The 22,564-nt window shown below is 39.6% G+C and overlaps 2 protein-coding genes across 4 annotated transcripts; both read right to left on the reverse strand.

Annotated features, from left to right (window-relative positions):
* Positions 1 to 2,430: 2,430 nt before the first annotated feature.
* Positions 2,431 to 11,262, reverse strand: LOC117832593 (cytosolic phospholipase A2 gamma-like). The gene is made up of 14 exons (XM_034711791.1): positions 11,192 to 11,262; positions 8,444 to 8,554; positions 7,573 to 7,715; positions 6,505 to 6,691; positions 6,305 to 6,410; positions 5,969 to 6,109; positions 4,644 to 4,709; positions 4,367 to 4,513; positions 4,070 to 4,216; positions 3,906 to 3,989; positions 3,656 to 3,810; positions 2,993 to 3,164; positions 2,726 to 2,897; positions 2,431 to 2,637 (listed from the first exon to the last, which is right to left on the reverse strand). The coding sequence occupies exons 1-14, from the start codon at positions 11,216 to 11,218 to the stop codon at positions 2,628 to 2,630; spliced, it is 1,668 nt and encodes a 555-aa protein (XP_034567682.1). The 5' UTR covers positions 11,219 to 11,262; the 3' UTR covers positions 2,431 to 2,627.
* A 1,631-nt stretch (positions 11,263 to 12,893) lies between these two features.
* Positions 12,894 to 22,137, reverse strand: LOC117832545 (cytosolic phospholipase A2 gamma-like). Of its 3 annotated transcripts, none has more exons than XM_034711726.1 (13): positions 21,960 to 22,137; positions 21,543 to 21,653; positions 19,542 to 19,684; positions 18,295 to 18,481; positions 18,089 to 18,194; positions 17,781 to 17,921; positions 16,739 to 16,804; positions 16,576 to 16,644; positions 16,212 to 16,358; positions 16,041 to 16,124; positions 15,529 to 15,683; positions 13,616 to 13,787; positions 12,894 to 13,525 (listed from the first exon to the last, which is right to left on the reverse strand). In XM_034711726.1, exons 1-13 carry the CDS (start codon positions 21,984 to 21,986, stop codon positions 13,350 to 13,352), a joined length of 1,584 nt encoding a protein of 527 aa, XP_034567617.1. In that variant the 5' UTR covers positions 21,987 to 22,137; the 3' UTR covers positions 12,894 to 13,349. The 3 variants fall into 3 exon arrangements, with proteins under 3 accessions (XP_034567617.1, XP_034567616.1, XP_034567618.1); XM_034711725.1 differs by having other exon boundaries at positions 16,020 to 16,124; positions 21,960 to 22,136; XM_034711727.1 differs by lacking the exons at positions 19,542 to 19,684; positions 21,960 to 22,137 and having other exon boundaries at positions 16,020 to 16,124; positions 21,543 to 21,638.
* Positions 22,138 to 22,564: the final 427 nt, after the last annotated feature.

Genomic DNA, 22,564 nt, shown 5'->3' on the forward strand with positions numbered 1-22,564 from the left:
GCAGAGCGCACCGAGGGCGCACAGACTGAGACAGAGAAACATATTGATGGTGCATTTTATATTGGGACAGAATGTAAACAAGAAATTATACATGAAGAGATGGAAAAACTTCAGCAGGAACTCATGATTGGAAAAAAATTTAAACCGCGAAAACGCCTCATAGCCTCTTGGGATAAGAAAACTTCAAAACAAGTCATTAAGTTTACGCAGGGAGCCAAGCAAGATTTAATCATTTGTTGAAAACACTCAAGTGTTTATGTGCACTTGATGTATTGAATACATTTCATTGTGTTTATTTCTCAGGTATAAGAAGTCGTTTATTGGGACTTAAATAACTGTGGGTGCACTTTGCTTTATGCAGATGGATGATCTGACCTACATAGACACACCACACCTCCTCCTGTTGATGTCGTGCGCCCTCTTGCGTTACCTTAAAGCAACAGCCGCGTGAAGTTACCGCGTGACACTAACCATGATAATAATAATATACAATAATAAACGTTATTTATATTGCACTTTTCTCAACAAGGTTACAAAGTGCTTCACAACAAAAAAGCAGAGAATTACAAAACATAAAAAACGGTGCAAACAGGAAGGAGAAAAAAGACAGAAGCAAAACAAGACATCTGAATGCAAAGCAAATTCATGAATGAGGGCTGGAGAAATGCTTTCTATAAGGTTGTGGACTGTCTAATTGTCAGTGGCAGGGAGTTCCACAAACTTGGAGCTCTGATTGAAAAGGCCCGGTCACCTTTTGTTTTAAGGCAGGATCTTGGTACAACCAGCAGAGACCAAGCGGCAACCTCCGGTCTAAAAATATTGTCCAATGTGGAAGTGTTAAAAGCTGCAGTTCATCAAGGATCCGAATGAGGCTGGCTCCGGAAGTACAGGAAGTCACATACACATGAATGGGAAAAAGACAATCTTTAAAGCAGAAATAAACATATTTGCAGCCTGGTACAAAAGACGAGTGTAGTCTGGATAGCTCATTTCTTGATGTGCTCTCACTCTGAGGGGGGTACATTTTTTTTCTAATGCGGCAATTTTGAAGATATTGAGATTACTAGTCTTCCAATGAGAGGCACAGCTGCCTGTGGGAACACTGCAGCTGTTGGCTAGGAGGCTCAAACTCCGCCTCTTTACGTCACACTGGCTCGACAGAAGCAATATGGCCCCCGCCGACAATTGGTCTCAAAACAGCTCTTCAGAAACAGATGGGTGACGTCACGGATACTACGTCCATATTTTATACAGTCTATGGCAGAGACGCATCCACAGACCTGAGGGGCCACCCAGGCACATAGGGGGTTAAAAGGTTGCTTAAAAAGTTTGGGGACTGTCCCTTTAAAAATAAAAAAATAATCAATATAATCCTAAAATTGACACAATAAAAAACTGGCAGCCAATGTAAGCTTTTGAGGACAGAAGTGATGTGTTGATATTTTGATGTGCCTGTTAACATCAAAGCGGCCGCATTTTGAACTAGTTGGAGTCTGTGGAGGGAGCTCTGATTGATACCTGTTAAAAGTGCATTACAATAATCAAGATGAGAAAAAATTAAAGCATGGATCACTTTGGACTTTGAACCATGACACTAATACATAATGATTCACTAACATCTTAGGGTATGAGGTATAGGAATTACTTAATAAATGTGATTATTAACCTTCTATTTTGATGCATTTCTTTGATGTTTTGTGGATGTCTCAGATGTATGATTGTATTTCAACAGACATACTGAGTGTTTGCATTTAGATCCAGTGTCTGACCTTTGAGTTTATAGCTTCATTTTTGCATTTGCAGATTTTTTTCCTTGCATATGCCTTGACTTTATTTGTATTCAATTGTTACCATGTTTCAATTTATTTTCCTGATACTTAAACTATCTAAAGTTTGGTTCATTTATGTTTTATGTACCGTATCAGTTGCTCTCTTGACATCATTGTAAATGTATGGTGGCCCTGAGGGGAAAACACAACAACATTTAACCTATCTACCGTGGACAGTCCATGTTTGGGATCTGAACCCAGGATCCTTGGATTGGAAGGCAATAGCCCTATCCACCACATCACCAAAAACAGATGTTTTATCACTCTTTGTAAAGCCAGAGTAGGTCATTTTTCTTCATGAATATGAAGAAGTATTAATATACGAGAAGACAAATGCGAGTTCAGGCTGTCTCCTTGAGCATCTCTGATTTCACATTTGCTTCCTTTTCACAGTCACCTGACCGTGTTTACTCACAATATGGTGGTGAATTTGCACTGAAAAGATTTCCAATCACTACCTCTGCTCTGTCATTGCCACCGTTAGGGGTTTTAAAATGTTATCTAATCACCTCAGTTACTGCAATAAAAGTTTCAACTGATGCAGTGTAAATTGTCTGACTGAAATCAATGTGCCAAGCCAGAAGACAAGAAAAATCCAACATCAGGTACTCTCACGCATTGATCTTTATTTGTGGTATATGTCAGTGCAGCCCATCGTTTAAGGAAACATGAGTACATGGTTGGGTACTGGTAATACTATGCTGAAAATTCTCAGAAATTACATTACAGGTACAGTTAAGACACACAGTTGGGTTGCACAAAACCAAAAAGACAAGAATCAGAGATTTTTTGCAGTAATCATTGACTCCTGTAAGAGAAAAGGAAAAGAGGAGCAGACGTGTTAGATATCTGTTTGGTTGTTTTTCATCTTTAGGTTCAAAAACAAAATGACTCACCTCTGCCTCTTGTCTCTGCGGAGAGCGGCCCTGTTGATCTCTCTCAGCAGATTTTCTTTGTTGTTCTCCATGTTTGCTTTTGCCGTGTCCAGCACAAACCGGGATTTCTCCTGATTGAAGGGACGCTGGAAGGTGGAGAACTCTGACATCCTGGCTTGGACCTCCTCTGCATCTGGACCAGAATCAAAAGCATGGGTGATAAGAAAGATACTGTATTTCAGCTGGAAACATTATCTTTATTGAAGGGTTTCGTGGTTTGTATCAGACCTTTGCAGTTTTTCTTGTTGAAGAGCGGCAGGTAAACGATGGTGGGCTCCTTCCCTTTACCTTCGAACACGTAGAAGTCCGCTGGCCAGTCTCTGTCCTCCAGGATCTTCTCATCTATCTCTGGAAAAGGCTTCTTCAGCTGGGCTGCATAATCTCTGGCCAAAGTCAGAGGCTGTGCAGAGAGCAAAGTGTGCATGTTGTTTCATAGTTCACATACTCTGCAAAAGAGTCTGGGCAATAGATCGCTCTGTTGTTAATCTTATAAATAAAACATTGGCTGGAATCGCTTTATGTTAACTTTTATTTTTTATTTTATTTTATTTTATTTTATTTTACTATTTTTTTTTTATTTGATAGGATAGCTGAAGAGACACAGGAAATGTGGGGAGCAGAGAGCAGGGGAAGACATGCAGGAAATGGCTGCGGCCGGGAGTCGAGCGGGCGACTTCTGCGACGAGGACTATAGCCTCTATATGTGGGGCGCTTAGACCACTAAGCCACTAGCACCCCATATCTTAATTTTTTTTTAAAGCAAAATGAAGAAAAAAAAAAAAAAGGACACAAAAAAATTATTAAAAAGTCAATAAAGTGACCTGGTGCAAACACACACACACACACACTCTCTCTCTCTCTCTCTCTCTCTCTCTCTCTCTCTCTCAGTACCTCGAACATGATTCCTGCGCTGTACTCTGGAGCAATGATGAGGTCAATGTCTCTCTTGTCTCCCAGAAATGACGGGTAGGGGTTATTGATTAGAATCCCGGCGTCTACCAGGTAGAAATTCTCCCGAGAAGTCAGGCAGGGCGGAACGCTGGAGTCTGCCCGGCAACAGAATGTTAGAATATTTGAGACATGTCCTGTCCATACATAAATAAATAAACACTGAGTAACTTTGAAGGGTCTGTCTTCTCACTTCTGTATTTGTAGAGATAGTTGTTGGTGGTTCCCCACTCCCACTTCAAAATCAGAGGAAGGACACGAGTAATTATAAAAGCGACTGAAACAGAAATGCACAGATGAGTTTACATCTCATTTCAGGTTTGTTTTGATCAGCCTGACTGTCTGTTTTGAACTGACCCTGTGTTTTAAAAGGTCCCTCCTCCAGACTCTGGCTCCAGAGCTCCACCACGGCCACCAGCTTCAGAGTCCACTGCTTGAATAAACTTTTCTTTTCTTCTGCACTCATTGACTCATGGCTTGCATGTTCATCTCGGTTAGTCTTGTCTAGAAGAGATAAGATTCATAAGGACAGTCTGACATTTGCAGCTTGTAGAAAATTGAGCAACTTATTGCGTTTCTTTCTAAAATCCAGAGGCTACAATCTTGTGAATTCTTTTGCAGAAGTATTTTGTAGTAAATCATCATCCTCATCACCAATGTCGGCAAGAAGTTTCTGCAGTTTATCCAGGTTAGACTGAGATCTTGGATGCATCATGGTGTTTCTGGTCAGAGCGATGAATTTATCGAGGGCAGTGTAAACAAGCAGGTACTCGTCTCCTGCAGAGTCCATCTGTCCAGGCACTGAAACACACAAACCCTAAAATGATGTCTTCTTCCTGCTTCAACAACAGATCAAACCACTGCAGCTTCTGTGAAAATATGCAGGTCGAGTCGTAATAAAGGAATATGTATTGTGATTATTGTGATGTACCGTTCAGCCAGTGAGGGATGACCTCTTTGATCATCTCTTCATGCGCCAACGCAGAACCCAGAACACCTGCATGGTGAGAAAATCATGATTTAGAAACACTTGAAGCACATTTTTTCTGAATAAAGAAATTATTTTTTTATCACGTAAAGGGAAACTACACTCTTATCTGTTTATGCTTTTGCTGATGTACCATAGTTGTGTTGATTTTACAAGGGAACTATCAGTTTTTCTTCCTTCTTTCTTGCTCTAAATTATTAACAAAGACCCAACAACAAAACAGGATACGATCCAGTCCCCTCTTACAGACAGGACTCAGTCTGATCTCATCTTAAACCACCATGAGCAGAGCACCTTGCAGTATCTAGCTTATTACAGTGGCAAGGACAAACGTCCTTTAACAGGCAGAAACCTTGAGCAGAACCAGACTCATGTTAGACAGCCATCTGCCTTGACGCATGCTCACTCACGTTGTCATCGGCTGTTCTATTCACCTGGTCATATCTATCCAATTGCACTGCAACACACTTTCATCATTAGCTGCATCATTTTTGCTGCTGCCCATTTTAAATATGGCTCTCTCTTCCTTCAATTATTCATTTGATGCCCGTGACCCTCCACCTCCCAGTCACCACCCAGAATTGGCACAGACGACATTGTCAGCAATCTTGCCATCTCTGCCCAGTCTATGCAGTCCTTCAGCATCATCAGCCCTAAATGACTTCATCAACCATTGCATCATTACCACCAAGTCTTTTCCGCAGTTTCCCTCAGCTCCTTCATGTCATCAATCTCAGACATCTTCATCGGCAACACCTCCTCCACCAGTGTCTGAAATCTGCGCCCTTTTAAGTGTTACTTCTAACGATGTCAATTACTTCTTTTAGACTCATTGTTTTCCCAGGTTTGTCACTCAAACCGCTAATTGATCGATTATTTTAAAGGCTTGTTTTTAGGGAATTAATTTGATGATTAGAGAATCAAGGATATCTTTGTTGTAATCGAGATGCAATTTGTATCACAGCCAGTTATATCACACAACCATCACACAAATGATAGAAAGTAATAATAACACTATAATATGATGAATAAAAGCAGTGGCAATTGGTAGATTTCATAAATAAGTATCACATTGAGCTGTTTAATAGGCTAATAGGGCTTGAGCAAGATAGAATCAACTGAACTCTCCAAACAGCTGTTTTTTGGCTGAGCTTTTTTAAGAGTCCTGATTCCGGACACCTCACCAAATCATTCAAAGTGGTTCCCAAAATTTCACGGCGCATGTTGGAAAACCTTTTTCATAGACTTGTCGTTGCTGTTGCACACACCTTGCAGTTTGACCATGTCCATCTCAGGTTTCTTCTCAACCAGCGCTCCGCTCTGAAACTTGCTGCCAAGAAGGGAGGTTTCAACGTAGAGATCCAACTCTGTGAAACCGGCCTCATGAGGAGTCACCTCAAACCACTTCCCTGACAGACAGACAGACAGACAGACAGACAGACAGACAGACAGACAGACAGACAGACAGACAGACAGAAAGACAGAAAGACAGACAGACAGACAGACAGACAGACAGACACACAGACAGACAGACAGACAGACAGACAATTTTATTCGCAAACTCATGAGTGCAGAAAATACTGTCGTCTATGAGGTGTGTGTACCTTCCATCGGCCCGTCTGAATAGCCGAACTTCTCGATGGCACAGTAGACGGGATAGGGGTTGGTTGTGTTTCTGTTGGCCTCACCAGAAAGATTTCGCAGGTCCATCTGATGAAACACAGCATACATTTAATATGCTGACTACAATTACAATGTGGTTCACGTTAGATTAGGCAAGAGTGTGTCTTTTTTCTCCAGGGACCTGTTTCATGATCCCAGCAGAGGTCAACGCCCCCCAGATATCAGTTAGGGAGAAATCCTCCTCAGTCGCTCTCTTGACCAGCCAGGACAGAACCGCCTCCAGCTCAACCTCTGAATCCATCAGCCTGGACAAGGTCATGTCCATGTCCTTGCTCCATTCTGGGTCACTGTACAGAAAGGCCATGGCCCTGACAGAGGAGACAGAAGGTAAGGAGAGACTGTCATGAAGAACATGCAGTAACAAGAATCTACAAACCTTTATCTTTCTTTCTTTCTTTCTTTCTTGTTTGTTTCTTTGTTTGTTTCTTTTTTGTTTGTTTCTTTCCTTGTTTGTTTGTTTGTTTGTTCCTTTTTTCTTCCTTTGTTTCTTTCTTTTTTGGGGGTTGTTTCTTTGTTTGTCTCTTTGTTTCTTTGTCTTTCTTTGTTTGTTTGTTTCTTTGCTTATTTCATCCTTTCTTTATTTGGTATTTCACTGTCAGCAGGCAGGTCTTACTCAGGTCTAGCAGGACAAACAAGTAAGGAGAGGGGAGGAGCCAGGTGCAAGTAAAGAAAGAAATAGATCATCTTCAAAGCTGATTTTTAAATCAATTAATTAAAGTTTTTGTAAAGTTACGTTTTGGGGCTTTTTCACCTTTATTAGATAGAACAGCTGAAGAGAGACGGGAAATGTAGGGAGTAGAGAGCTGGAGAAGATGTACAGCAAAAGGGCGTGTTTGGGAGAGGCTGTGACGGGACCTATGGCCTCTGATTTTGAGGTGCTCTCCTACAGCATCACTTTGCAGCCAAATAAACTCAGTTGGCTCACTGCCAGAATTAAAAAAACTCTGCATGTATTTGTATACACAGTATCAAAACAACTCCTATTCCATGTAAGACTTAATGAGCACTGCATTTCACACCCGTCCTTAGGCATGTCACAAGTGACAAAATGCAGCAGAATAAACCTTAGAATTTGAAATATATTATAAAATCAGTTTAATTCGCTCTGCTGAATCTGCACCTGTTCATCTAAGCAGCTTTCAGTTATTCACACACTGATGTTAATGTGTATCAGGGGGGTTATAGTCACCATGTTGACCCAGAAACTCCTCCCAGGTAGAGCACAGAGTCCAACAGACCGTCTTTTTCCATCTGATAGAGGGAACCCACCAGACCCACCGCTGACCTCTGACCGCCACCTGAAGCCAGCAGAGCGATGTTGGGAACAGAGTCCTGTTTGATTGTTCCATAAAGAGATGATTAAAACTCAGCTACAAGGAAACGTCTTGGTCATTACATCACTTTTGTAAAATAAAATTTTGGGTATGATTAATTATGAGGATATGCATCTAAATACGTAGCTTTTGTGCAAATTCACACTGCCACCTAGTGTAAATACTAAAATAAAAGCTTCATAAAGCGATACAGATATCCCAATCATAGCCTGTCAATACTGACTCCTGGGTTACTACCCGGACTGCCAGCCATCCATAATGTGCACTGATTTAGCAGAAAATGTATGATTTGCATATTAGCTAAATATTTAGGATTGCAGAGCAACATCTGACATTTAGATTGAACATTTAACATTTTGATTTGAAATGTATCATTTTTCACATTTAGATGTAACATTATATTTATTTATATTTGAAATTTAGATCTTACATTTAACATTTATATTTATATTTAGCATTTCAGATTTAACGGTGGTTTTCACATCCATAAATAGTCACAACAAAATTAAATGTGAAAAGATACAAAATATTGCTCTATATATGATTTTTAAAAAGACAATTAAGAGCTAAATGCGGAGAAATGTTGCTGTTATTTACAGTGTGCACAACTTTACAAACGGCCCTATACAAAGCATCCTAACAAGATATCTTTAGCGCTAAAGAGGATATTAATACTGGGAGACAGGGATACATATTTCATAGTTAAGTGAGACTTTTCTATCTTACTTCAGAACAGTTGACTCCCAGTCCGTTGAGAGACGCCAGAACAATTTTTTTCCTCTTGTGAACATACTCCCGTTCACCAGCACACATACTCTGCGACTCACGGATGGATTCCTGAAACAAAACAAAGAAAACAGTCTGGACATTTGGACCAACATCTTCTTTGTAGTTTTGGAGCCAGAAGTGTCAACACGGTAGTCACTTGTCTGTCAATCACAGGTAGCCCGGCCCAAGCCCCAGTTTAGTTCAAACAAAGCAGAACTATTGCAACATCCCGAACACAGGGATCTGCGGGACCCTATTGATTATCTATTTGTATGTGTAAGGCTGTCAGTGCGGTGCTATAGGAGAAGGCTATAAATCGGTGCTGAAAACGAGCGCTCCCCCTCTGTCACCGGTGCTAGACCAGGAAGCGCAGCAGGGGGAGACGCTCCACCACGCAGGCCAAACAATTACTCGCATTAAGTTGCGCGTGTCATTAAAACGTTATCTCTGTCATGGAAGACTGGTGACACATTAAATAATTACTAAATAAACTGTATTCATTCAGGTACTTCTAAGAAACGCTGAATACAGGTGGATAATCGGACGCCGCGAGGCACGTTCATATTATGGGTAGGCCAGCTCACATGACGCAATGATTTTAATTATCCCTATAACCATGAGTTTTAATTTATTATAGCTTTTATGCAATTGCTTATAGCTTTCATGTGTAAACTGACGATATGATGGCAATTGTGTGTTTTTATAGCAAACTAAGAATGTTTAGATCAGGTTGCAGTGTGTCTAATTTATTTTCTTTTTTTTAGTATTGCTGAGAACAATGAAACGCACATCACCAGTTGGGGTACCAATTCAATGATTTGAAGGTACAATAATATGGGTACATTTTATAAAACAAGTTATACAGTTTTAAATATGTTTAACAGTGTATTGAATATTAACAAGGTATTTTTAATATTGTTTACTTTTATAGGGCTCTTATGTGCAGTATTGGTGGTAAACTTTTGTGGACACAATACAATACTTGGTGGATAGTTTAGTCACCCAGAGAGTAGAGGCTTCAAAGTTAAAATCCCCTCTGTGTGTCTGAGGGGGACGAGCTGGAGTACAGGGAGGTCATTATGGACTTTGTCGACTGGTGTGAGCTAAACCACCTTCAGCTCAACACCAGCAAGACCAAGGAGATGGTGATCGACTTCCGCAGGAAAACAGCCCAGACTGCACCGGTGAACATCCAGGGGTTGGACATCGAGAGGGTGGAGACCTACAAATACCTTGGTGTTCACCTCAACAATAAACTGGACTGTTCACACAACACCAACGTCCTGTACAAGAAGGGCCAAAGTCGTCTGCACCTGCTGAGAAGACTGAGGTCCTTCGGAGGGTGCAGGACTCTGTTACGGACATTCTATGACACTGTGGTAGCGTCTGCTTTCTTCTATGCAGTGGTCTGCTGGGGAGCAGGGAGCACAGACAGGGACAGGAAAATACTTAACAGACTGGTCAGAAGGGCCAGTTCTGTCCTGGGCTGTCCTCTGGACTCCATAGAGGAGGTGGGTGAGAGGAGGATGTTAGCTAAGCTGACATCCATCATGGACAATCCCTCTCGTCCCCTGCATGAGACTATGGGGTCCCTGAGCAGCTCCTTCAGCTGCAGACTGATACTCCCACCCTGCAGGACAGAGCGCTACCGCAGGTCCTTCATCCAATCTGCAATCAGACTGTTTAACACCAGCACTGCTGTGTCCCGTTAATCATCTGTTCTCATCTTTCATTACACTACATGGAAGTTACTATGTGACTTGACACATTCACAAAGAACTACTGTATCCATCTGAATCGCACTGTTTTTCATACTGTGTATGTTTGTTTTTAAATAAACCTGGTGCAATTTTTATCGTGCAATAACTTACCTTATCTATTTATCAGATAAAAGTGTACATAGTGTTTATACATCTGTAATAGTTGCCATATTTTATTTTGTTTTTACTTTATTTTATTTTATTCTATTTTATTTTATTTTATTTTATTTTATTTTATTTTAACCTTGTCGTTGCTGTTATTACTGTTATTATATATTTTTTAACTATGTTAGTACATTGTTGTATTCCCCTGTCCTGTGTTGTAAGCTGCTGTAACAAAAGAAATTTCCCCTAGCGGGGGGCAAATAAAGTATATCTTATCTTATCTTATCTAGTTCTGTGCATGCAGATTTGGATCATGGTATATCCTTTCCTTATTTAGAGCGTGATTTATCTCATTGGGTTTTAAAGTGTGCAGTGTAATTTGTGTGATATTTGAGGGGTTCTAGTTGCCACTTCTCTGAGTGGTCTGCTATTTATACCAAGCGATTTGTAGTTTTACCGGTATCATAGACCAGTCCTGTAGTGTGAGTTGTACCACCTCTGATTTAAGGAGGCTACTGTGTAGCTCAAACCCATTTTAGTGTCCTTGTTTAATTGTTTCTTTATTTGAAGATTTTGTGAATTAATTTTGTAGCTCGATAGCTATCAGCTTCTTGTCTCCTTAATAGAGACACTTACCTGTTTATGCTGAACCAGTTTAAGGATTAGTAGTTAAAGTGATATAGTGGAAGGGTAATAAAGTCTCAAACTTAGTACTACATATGTGTGTCATAGCAAGAGCTCAACTGATATAAAATATGATTCCATTTCTGGTTAAGGACATAAGACTGGAGTAGATCATGCACATCACAGTACTGATAAATCTTGATCATGCCTTTCTTACCTCGGATACAGCCGTCTCTCCCTCCATGTTGCTCTCTACTGCCAAAATTCCAGAAATAGCAAACCCAAACAATATCCCTGTGACTAAAAAACCTGTATATCCGGTCCAGTGTGGGTGTGGATGCATCTTGGATTAAAAGTGCATTAAAGTCTGCAGTGAAACCCCTTGCACGCTGACTTCTCTGCAGTGAAACCCCTGCACGCTGACTTCTCTGCAGTGAAACCCCTGCACGCTGACTTCTCTACAGTGAAACCCCTGGACGCTGACTTCTCTGCAGTCACAATACTCCAGTCTGTTTTCTAAATCTTCCTCTGAGGGGGCTTCACTGGTGCCGCCTTGACAGATACAGGCATGCATATGCAAGATCAGACGCGAAGACTCAAACCCAAAACAGATTACACAAGCCGTATAAATTCCTGATTTCAAACACTGGGTGCTGGCTTTCAAAGAGAAGACTTTGTGTCAAAAACCAGATGAACAAACAAGAATCAGATTGCAAGACAACATAGGTTGGGTTTGCTGCTGCAAAGGCTCGATAGCCCCTTGTTTTTAGGCGAGTTTTAGGCACATCCAGGAGCAGCTGGTTGGTTGACCTCAGTGCTCAAGCTAGAGTATAAACATGGAGAAGATCAGCCAAGTAAGATGGTGACAATCCATTGAGGGCCTTGTATGTAATGAGCAACATTTTAAATGAAAACATGTCTCTAATTTGAGATCTTTTTGAGCACATGATCCCTTCACGTGTGGACTCTGTTGAATGTTGTTTGTGTTGCCTTGAGGGAGCAAACACACCCTACCAATACGGCGGTCTATTTAAGCTGCAAGATCTCGGGTCTTCCCTCTGGTCTACCACTTTCACCACTGCCCTGCATAAGTCATATCATATGTCATATGTCAATGAACTTCGTGACACTGGCTTTCTTGTATCATAATATGTTTAATTACAACAAACAGCATCAGCATCAGTAACAAGCATCGCGACTGCTTGGAGGACGACTAGACCAGATGAAGTCACCTGTCCTCTGTGTCCAAAGGCCATCTAATAAAGGGTGTAGGTGTCATCACAACACACATATATGGACATCTCAATACCAGTACAACAATGTTAGCTGCTATTTGACTCCATTTCTGGAAACCTTGGTGATAGCCTTAAACAATGCAACATTGAGTTGTTGGACTAAAATAAATGTATCAAGACAGAAGTGGATCAATCAATCTTTACTTATATAGAGCCAAATCCTATCAAATGTTATCTCAAGACCATAGACTGTAAAAAATATGAACGTAGTATCCGTGACGTGACCCATCTGTTCCTGAGAGCTGTTTTGAAGCCAATCGATGGTGGCAGCCATATTGGAAATGCAGAACTTAACCAGGCAGAGTGTGACGTAAAGGGGAGCCATTTGAGCCTCCTAGCCATCAGCTGTGTTCCCGACCGGGAGTCCAGTCAGTCATATCCTTATTTGGGCAAAAACTTGTAATCTTAATATATTTTGAACCGTTGCATTAGAAAAAAATTCACTTACAGTGGCAATAACAAACTTCCTTTAACAGGCAGAAACCTTGAGCAGGACCAGACTCATGTTAGACAGCCATCTGCCTCGACCGAGTTGGGGTTAGAAAGAGGGATAGAGGAGATGAAGAGAGAGATCAGAAACTCCTGTGTCTTACAGAGTGAAATAAAAACAAACATATACTCTCGCACATTGAACACATCTTTATTTATTGTGTATGTCCAAGAGCAATACATCATCTCAGCTTGCATGATGGCATTAAATGGTTGTGTACTTAAAGTGTTAAAATTTCCTCTGAGAGTAAGATCAAAACAAGCAAGGATCTAGACAGAAAGGAACTCCATTAATGACAATCCCAGACTGCTTCAGCAACAAAAACTAATCATCATCCACATTCCTGTTTAACCTGAATATCATCATCCATCACCGTCACCATCATTATCATCTACTCTAAGAGCATGCATTCATAGAAAGTGAAGACCTGCCACCAGAATGAAACTGCAGATTCTGGATCACACCAAACCAAAAAGACAGGAATCAGAGATTTTTTGCAGCACTGACTTCCTGCAAAAGAAAAGAAGGATATGACATGTTTGATATCTGTTTAGTCACTTTTTTGTCTTTTCATACAAAAACAAAATCACTCATTTCTCCCTGTTTTGTCTGCGAAGAGCAGCCTTGTTGATCTCCCTCAGCAGATTCTTTTTGTTGTTCTTGATGTTTGCTTTTGCCGTTCTCAACAAAGTATTAGTGCCCTCCTTGCTGTAGGGACCATGGAAGGTGGAGAACTTCGCCATCCTCTCTTTGATCTCCTCTGCATCTGGACCAGAATCAAAAGCATGGGTGATGAGAAAGATATTTCAGATGGAAACATTATTCTGATTGAATGGTTTTATGGTTTGTATCAGACCTTTGCAGTTTCTATTGTTGAAGAGTGGCAGGTAAACGATGGTGGGCTCCTTCCCTTTCCCTTCAAACACGTAGAAGTCCTTCGGATACGCTTTCTCCTCTGCGGTTTTCTCGTCTATCTCTGGAAAAGGCTTCTTCAGCAGGGCTGCATAATCTCTGGCCAAAGTAAGGGTCTGTGCAGAGAGCAGAGTGTGCATGTTGTTTCATAGTTCACACACTCTGCAACAGAGTCCGGGCAATAAATCACTCCATTGTTGTGAGTCATATAAATAAAGTATTAGCAGGTATCTCTCTGTGAAAAGTCTTTTTGGGAATCATGAAAGTTAGCTTGTTAATTATCAGATTTAGTTATACATATCCTTTCTACTGCATGAATAACATGTGAATTAAGAGAGAAATGTGTGACTGTTCAAAAACAAGGAATACAGTTATGGAAGATATTATTTTAAGGATTTCAAACTTTCAATTTCAGCTGGGTATAAGTGAAATAAGAGGTGGGAGATTTGTCTCTATTGATTTTTTTATTTAAATTATTTTCAAAAAATGTGAAATTAGTTAAAAAGAAACATTCTTTCTCTACTCATCACAGCTTCAGATGAGCTGAATTGTTTTATTTCATTGTTTAATGAGATGTGGCCTCTGAAGCTGAGCGAGGTTCCTTTGTCAACGGTTGCTGGACAGGTTGGCAAACTCCTACATCAGGAAATGGCTGGGCCTGCCAAGGTGCCTCTCAGAGGTAGGCCTCTATGGCAAAATCGCACTCCAACTGCCACTGAAACCCATCAGCTTGGGATGTAGGCAGAAGAAAGCTTGTCTGGTGCTTGAGCTGAGGGACTACACTGACCAGCTGGTGAGAGCAGCTGGTCCCAATGTAAGAACAGGGATGAAGTGGAAAGCCCAGGAAAAAGTAGATCTGGTAGTAAGCAGACTACAGCACCAAGAGGTTGTCGGCAGAGTCCAAGAAGGTCAAGCAGGTCTTGGATGTAGTCAGGCCCCCCTTTTCTGGTCAAAGACCTCCAAGGAACAGCGGAAAGCCATGGCGGTGGGTGAGGTGGCAAGGTCCAAGTAGGAACGGATTAAGACCAGAGCCGTGTCCCAGGATCGACAGTAAGGATTGACAACCTGGGAACGACTCTTGAACAGGCCCATGTCATGGCAAGATCTGTGGAAGATCCCACAAGCCAGGCTCAGCTTCCTGATCAGGGACACCCTACCTTGCACCAGGAACCTGTTATCGCAAAACTATCAAGGAGCTAAGCGATGAGGCAGAGAAGGCCAGCTTCTGGCTCTTGATAACGAGGAAGCAAAGAAGTTGGGGGCCAAATAACACCTAAGGACATCAGCAGAGGGTGGCAAAGAGCTATCCCTGCCATCGCTCTGCCACCAGGAGATATACTGGGATTAAATGAGTGAAACATCAATGACTGGTGGTCCCAAGCTGAAGGTAGAATGAAGTATGACTGTTTGATCTGTTTTGCAGTATGCTGGGTCAGGCGTCGTTGGTTTCAGAAAACGGAAGTAAATAAAGATCAAGCTGATAGTGAAACTGCTTCTTTAGCATTCATGTATGATTTAAAAAGTTAAGAAGTGGTTTATATGGAAGTTAATAATGTTCACGGACATGAACAGTTACCTGTGAGATGTTTACTGCCTCTGTAATTACTGGAAGTTACAAGATTCACTGGCGTTTATTTCACATTACTTCAATGTAAATGTAACGGACCGTTAAACGTCTGGTCCACGCTCAAACACAGTAGGTGACGCTAATGCACATACAAACTGAGTGCAACTGCCATAAACAGAAAACTGCAATCATGTAAACATTATTATCTTCTTCTATCTCCTCAAAATACATTGAAATGCAAAATCCAAAATAAAAGTCCATATAGTGCCCAGCTTGACTTCACTCAGTACCTCAAACAGCTCCCCTGCGCTGAAATCTGGAGCGATGAAGAGGTCAATGTCTCTCTTGTCTCCCAGAAATGACGGATAGGGGACGTTCATCAGCAGCCCTGCGTCCACCAGGTGGATATCCGTCATGGATTTAAGGTTTTCTGGAATGCTGTCATCTGCCCGGCAACAGGACAAAAGAATATTTCAGGTAAACTATTTATTTACCTACCTATGATATTCTTTATTATTATGTCACATTGAACAATACTTCACAGAATTACTGAAAATGGTTTTCTTTTTGTCTGTTACTATTACTATAACACTATAATGAAAATACAGTCAATTAGCTTAGCTTAGCTAAACCACAGGCATGTTTCTTCTCAAGCCACATCAGCTCGAAGCTGCACTTTCATTTTTACTGGTATCAATCTTTCTCTCTGCAAGAAACCCAATTAGATTATCCAAATATAACACAATTAATTTCCCTACAGAAATAAATGCACACTGTGTACCTTTGGAGGGTGTCTTCTTACTTTCGTATTTGTAGAGATAGTTGTTGGTGGTTCCCCACTCCCACTTATGAATCAGACGATGGATGCGCCTCACTATAAAAGTGACTGAAGAAGAAATGCCCAGATAAGTTTACACCTCATTTCAATTGATTTATTTTGATTTTTTTTTCTGTCTGTTTCTTCTAAACTGACACATATTCTTCAAAGGTCCCTCCGGCATTCCTTTGACCAAGTTCTCTACCACGGACACCAGCTTCTGACTCCACCTCTGGGAAATACTTTGCTTCCCTTCCGTACTCTTTGACTCATGGCTTGGATGTTCTTCTTGGTGATCCTTGTCTAGAAGAGATAAGATTGATAAGGAAAGTCTGACATTTTAAATAAGACATTTGCAGCTTTATGAGACAAAAAAAGAAGCAATCTGAGCCACTTATAGGGTTCCTTACTTAAAATCAGAAGCTACAATGTAGTGATTTGTCTTGCAGCCTTCATAGTGATTGGATGAGGAGAACATAGCTGTTGGGAGGTCAGTTTTGTAGAAAATAATGATCATTACCAGTGTCTGTGATAAGTTTTTGAAGCTCGTCCAGATCAGGTAGAGCACTCGGATGGCTGAAGATGATGTCTTTATGGACGGAAGGGTAAATATTCAGGTACAATTTATGTACAGCAGATTGTGTAATAACATAGATATGTATGTTGGGTTCATTGTGATGTACCGTAAAGCCAGTCTATGATGTACTCTGCGTTCTTTTCTTCACAAGCCAACGCAGAACCCAGGATACCTGCACGGTTTGAAAATGAGGATGTATAAACACTTCAACAATTCTACTTTATAAAAACAAGCAGATAAGTCATAAAGAATCTCACCAACTAAAGGGAAAATACAGTCTGTACTATATGTTATCTGTTAATGCTATTTTGTGCCATGATTTTGGTGATTTTATATTAAAGTTTCATATTATATATTATAATATATTATAGTTGTAATAATATTAAATCATATGTTATTATTTTATATTTTTATTTTTATTGTGTTATTTTATTATTATTACATGATATTTCATTTTACTATATTATGTGAGATCACATTATTATTATTATTATTATTATTATTATATTGTATTATGTTATATTATGTATCACTATTATATTATTATTATCATTATTATTGATATAATATTATTATTCATTAAACTGATCATGTTTCTTTTATATAGTGCTTTTTATTATTCTCTATCTCTGTATAAAAACAATTCTACATGCCCATATATAAATATATATGTATTTATTATTGCATAAAAGTTGCCATAACCCCACCATAATCACACCATATTGATCTGTCACTCCTATATAACATTTCCTTACTGCCTGTTTTTACAACCATTTATACTACATGTAACAATTGTATCAATTTTTTGTTTTACTTTTAAAAAAATGTATCGCTATTTGTTATTCTTGTAATACTACTAAGTCTGTGTTGCTGCAACAATAAATTTCCCCCCGGGAATCAATAAGGTATTTTCTTATCTTACAGTTAACTGACAATATGCAACAACTCGCAGCTTTGAGACTGAACTTGTTTGGGGTAATACTTTGTAATAAGATTTCAGGCTTCAATGTCAAATCAATTAAATCACTTCAACAACATTAACAGGTGCCAAATGATCCAGTGATTGATGTAACTCTGTTTTTAACTCAAAATCAAAGCTCACTTTAACATGCCTGCTCCTGTAACTCCAATACTTTTGTTGCACACACCTTGTAGTTTGACCATGTCCATCTCAGGTATCCTCTCCACCAGCTCTCCATTCTGAAACTTGCTGCCCAGAAGAGAAGTTTCAATGAAGAGACCCAACTCTGTTAAACCGGCCTCATGAGGAGTCATCTCAAACCACTTCCCTGACAGACAGACAGACAGAAAGACAGACACACAGACACAGACACAGACACAGACACACACACACACACACACACACACACACACACACACACACACACACACACACACAGTTTTATTCACAAAGTCATGAGTGCAGAAAATACTGTTGTCTATGAAGTGTGTGTACCTTCCACTGGCCCCTCTGTAAAAAAGAACTTCTCGATGGCACTGTAGACGGGATAGGGGTTGGTTGCATTTCTGTTGGCCTCTTCAGAAAGATTTCGCAGGTCCATCTGATGAATCACAGCATACATTTAAAAGACTGCACCTACAATGTGTTATACTAAAGACTGGTTATATAAGGAGTAAGAGTGTGTATTTTTCTCCAGGGACCTGTTTCATGATCCCAGCAGAGGTCAACGCCCCCCAGATATCAGTGAGGGAGAAATCCTCGTCAGTCGCTCTCTTGACCAGCCAGGACAGGACCTTCTTACGATCCACCTTTGAATTCGTCAGCCTGGACACATTCTTGTCCATGTCCTTGCTCCATTCTGGGTCACTGTACAGAAAGGCCATGGCCCTGACAGAGGAGACAGAAGATAAGGAGAAACTGTCATGAAGAACGTGCAGTAACAAGACTCCACCAACAAGTTTTTGTTTACCTAAAAATGAACAACAGACAACTTTGTTTGTTTCTTTGCTTCTTTCTTGTTTTGTTTGTTTCTGTATTTGATTTTTTGTTTGTTTGTTTCTTCCTTTTCTATTTCTTTCTCTGTTTGTGTGTTTGTTTGTTTGTTTCTTTCTTTTTTGTTTGTTTCTGTTTTTTGTTTCTTTGTTTCATTCCTTGTTTGTTTGTTTGTTTCTTCCTTCTCTGTTTCTTTCTTTGTTTGTGTGTTTGTTTGTGTCTTTTTTGTTTGTTGCTGTTTTTTGTTTCCTTGTTTCCTTGATTGTTTGTTTCTTCCTTTTTTTCTTTCTTTGTTTCTTTGTCACGCCTCCAGAGTAATCAAGTTGTGTTATTTAATTCCCTCATGTTACTTTTCTAGTGTTTCCTGTTTTTGTTCTCACCTTGGCTGTTTTCAAAACCGTCTCATATACTAGCAGGAGTTTTGATTTGGCCAAAATTCTGTATATAGTAAGTTTTATGTGAACACGAACAAAATCTGTAGTATGCCAAAACTACCCGGATGTCTGCTGATTCAGGAAAATTTCACAGTATGCATCACTTTTTCCGCTTTTTCTTTTAAAGTGAAGAGCTGGAGAAGATGTACAGTAAAAGGGTGTGGCTGGGTGAAGCTGCAACTGGACATATTGCCTCTGATTTTGAGGTGTTCTCCTACAGCATCACTTTGCAGCCAAATAAACTTTGTTGGCTCACAAAAAAAACTCACTTTTAAAAAAACCCTGCATGCATTTGCATACACAGTATCAAAACAGCTCCTACTCCATTTAACATGCGCTGCGTTTCACACCCATCATAAGGTAAGTCAAAAGTGACAGAAATGCAGCAGAATAAACCTTAGAATTTAAGATATATTGTAAAATCAATTTAATTTACCCTGCTGAATCTGCACCTGTTCATCTAAGCAGCTTTCAGTTATTCACACACTGATGTTAATGTGTATCAGGGGGGTTATAGTCACCATGTTGACCCAGAAACTCCTCCCAGGTAGAGCATCAAGTCCAACAGACCTTCTTTTTCCATCTGATAGAGGGAACCCATCATACCCACGGCGGCCCTCTGACCCCCACCTGAACCCAGCAGAGCGATGTTGGGAACAGAGTCCTGATAGGATAAATCATAAAGAGGTGATTAAACTCAGCTACAAGGAAACATCTTGTACATTACATCACTTTTGTAATATAAATTTAGGGTATGATTAATTATGAGGATATGATATAATCCTCTTGCTTCAAACACAGCTTTTACAGGTATGATCAGGACCTTTGACACTCCTCTGAAAACATCACGTGGGTTCAATATCTTGCCCAAGGCTTGACCTCTAAGATGCATTCAAACTTGTTTAGATTTGTTTTGTTCCAATATATTAACACTCAAATTAATTGATTTACCAGTGTGAGATAACGCATCATTTTTGGAGAAACATTATTTTTAAAGCATTAGGAAACAATACATATGCGACGCCGTTGTCCTAGTGGGCTAAGCGCGCCCCATAAACAGAGGCTATAGCCCTTGCCACAGAGGTTGCAGATTCAATTCCAGCCTCGACCATTTGCTGCATGTCTTCCCCTTCTCTCTACTACCCACATTTCCTGTCTCTCTTCAGCTGTCCTGTCCATTGAAGGCAAAAATGCCCAAAAATAGAAGTTTAAAAAAAAGATAAGAAAACAATCCATATATCGTACACGTTTGGCCAGTTGCTTTAGCTTCACACGTTATGACATCATGTCAGTGTGCTGTCTATTTTTTGTTTCCTGAATATATAACACCATCCCTGCTATGGGGTGCCGTTGGTAAAGTTGTGCTTACTGAAACTAACAGCAACATTTCTCCACATTTCACTCTAAAATGTCTTAAAAATGTAGTGTGAATTTTTAAAAGTCTCTTTTTATCACATTTAGAGCAATATCTGTAACTTTTTCACTTTATTTTTGTAAGGACAAATATATTACAGTTAAAATCACTGTTAAATCTAAATGCTAGATATTAATCTAAATGTAAAGTGTTAAATCTTAATTTCTAATATAAATCTAAATATTAATGTTAAATCTAAATGTTAATGTCAAATCTAAATGTTAAATATTAAATCTAAATGTTAAATCTAAATGTTAAATATTAAATTTAAATGTTAAATGTTAAATCTATATGTTAATTGTTGTTCTGCGATCCTAAACATGTAGCTTATAATCAAATTCACACTGCCGCCTAATGGAAGTACTAAAATAAAAGCTTTGCAAAGCGATACGAATATCTTAACCATAGCCTGTTATTACTGACTCCAATGGACTGCCAGCCCTTGATAATGTGCGCTGATTTAGCAGAAAATGTTGGAAAGGCAGGTTTGGAGGTCATTAAGAGTATTCACAACACTCAGAGACAGTACTGATTCAGTCTATGGTACAGAAAAGCTAAGTTGGTGTTGCTAAGTCTGTCTGGTTTTATGAAGCTTTTATTTTGGTAATAATACTGGGCGGCAGCACAATTTGCAAATTAGCTAAATATTTAACATTCATATTTAACATTTAGATTTAACATTTAACATTTGTATTCATATTTAGCATTTAGTTTTAACAGTGTTTTTAACATAAAGAAATAGTCAAAACAAAATTAAAAGTGAAAAAGATCACAAATATAACTCTGAATAAAAAAAGTAGCATTGAAAAATTCACACTCCATTTTTAAGAGATTTATAAACATGTGTAAAAATGGTGCTGTTATTTTTAGTGTCCACAACTTTACAAACTGGCCCCATAAGAAGCATCCTTACGAGATATTGTTAGCACCATAGAGGATATAAACCCTGATATAAAACTATGTAAGACATGAACTGCTCTCCTCCGGTGAGTGTAAGCCTTCATAAAGGTTACTAAGGATGCGACACAGCTAAAGGAAGAGAATTTTTCAAAGATAAAAAGAGACAGGGAGAAATATTTCATATTGAAGTAAGACTTTTCTTTCTTACTTCAGTACGTTTGGCTCCCAGTCCATTGAGAGACGCCAGAACAATTTTTTTCCTCTCCTGAACATACTCCCGTTCACCAGCACACATAGTCTGAGACTCACGGATGGATTCCTGAAACAAACAAAGAAGAACAGTTTGACATTTGGACCAACATCTTCTTTGTAGTTTTGGAGCCAGAAGTGTCAACACGGTAGGTAGCCCGGCCCTAGCCCCAGTTTAATTCAAACAAAGCAGAACTATTGCAACATCCCCAACAGATCAGGGATCTGCAGGACCTTATTGATTATCTATTTGTATGTATGTCGTAGCAGGAGATCAGCTGATATAAAATACGGTTCCATTTCTGGTTAAGAACATAAGACTAGAGTAGATCATGCACATCATGGTACTGATAAATCTTGATTATGCCTTTCTCACCTCGGATACAGCCGTCTCTGCCTCCATGTTGCTCTCTACTGCCAAACACCCGGAAATTTGCGAACACAAACAAATTCACCGTGACTAATAAACCTGAATAAAAAGTGCATAAAAGTCTACAGTGAATCAGAGTGTTAAAAAACACAGGTAAGGTTTGTTGCTGCAAAGGCCGATTATTATCTCAGCACTGCTCGATTTCTGCATGTACGAGGGGTAATAAGGAAATAGCCTTGAACAATGCAACATGAGTTGTTGGACTGAAATAAAAGTATAAAGACAGCCGTGGATCAATCAATCTTTACTTATATAGCGCCAAATCACATTAAACATTATCTCAAGAGGCTTTACAAACAAAGCAGGTCTGGAGTCCAGATTGTTATCATGTTCAAATATTAACAAAGACCCAAGATCCAGTCCCATCTTACAGACAGGACTCAGTCTTATCTCATCTTAATCTTCCAGAGGAGAGCACTTAGCAGCATTTAGCAACTTACAGTTGCAAGGACAAACTTCCTTTAACAGGCAGAAACCTCCAGCAGAACCAGACTCCTGTTAGACAGATAGATAGATAGATAGATAGATAGATAGATAGATAGATAGATAGA

This window comes from Notolabrus celidotus, chromosome 20, assembly GCF_009762535.1.
Source record: "Notolabrus celidotus isolate fNotCel1 chromosome 20, fNotCel1.pri, whole genome shotgun sequence".
In the NCBI taxonomy this organism is placed as follows: Eukaryota; Metazoa; Chordata; class Actinopteri; order Labriformes; family Labridae; genus Notolabrus; species Notolabrus celidotus.

Excerpts from the sequence above, each read along its gene's own strand:
- LOC117832593 (XM_034711791.1), bottom strand. The coding sequence starts at position 11,218 with ATGGAGGGAGAGACGGCTGTATCCGAG. Across the intron at positions 6,692-7,572 it reads GGAGTTTCTGGGTCAACATG|GGCCATGGCCTTTCTGTACA; the intron begins GTGACTATAACC and ends CTCCTCTGTCAG. Across the intron at positions 6,110-6,304 it reads TTCAGACGGGCCGATGGAAG|GGAAGTGGTTTGAGGTGACT; the intron begins GTACACACACCT and ends TCTGTCTGTCAG.
- LOC117832545 (XM_034711725.1), bottom strand. The coding sequence starts at position 21,986 with ATGGAGGCAGAGACGGCTGTATCCGAG. Across the intron at positions 19,685-21,542 it reads TGGGAGCCAAACGTACTGAA|GACTCTGTTCCCAACATCGC; the intron begins GTAAGAAAGAAA and ends TTATCCTATCAG. Across the intron at positions 15,684-16,019 it reads TAAGAAGACACCCTCCAAAG|ATGACAGCATTCCAGAAAAC; the intron begins GTACACAGTGTG and ends GTTGCCGGGCAG.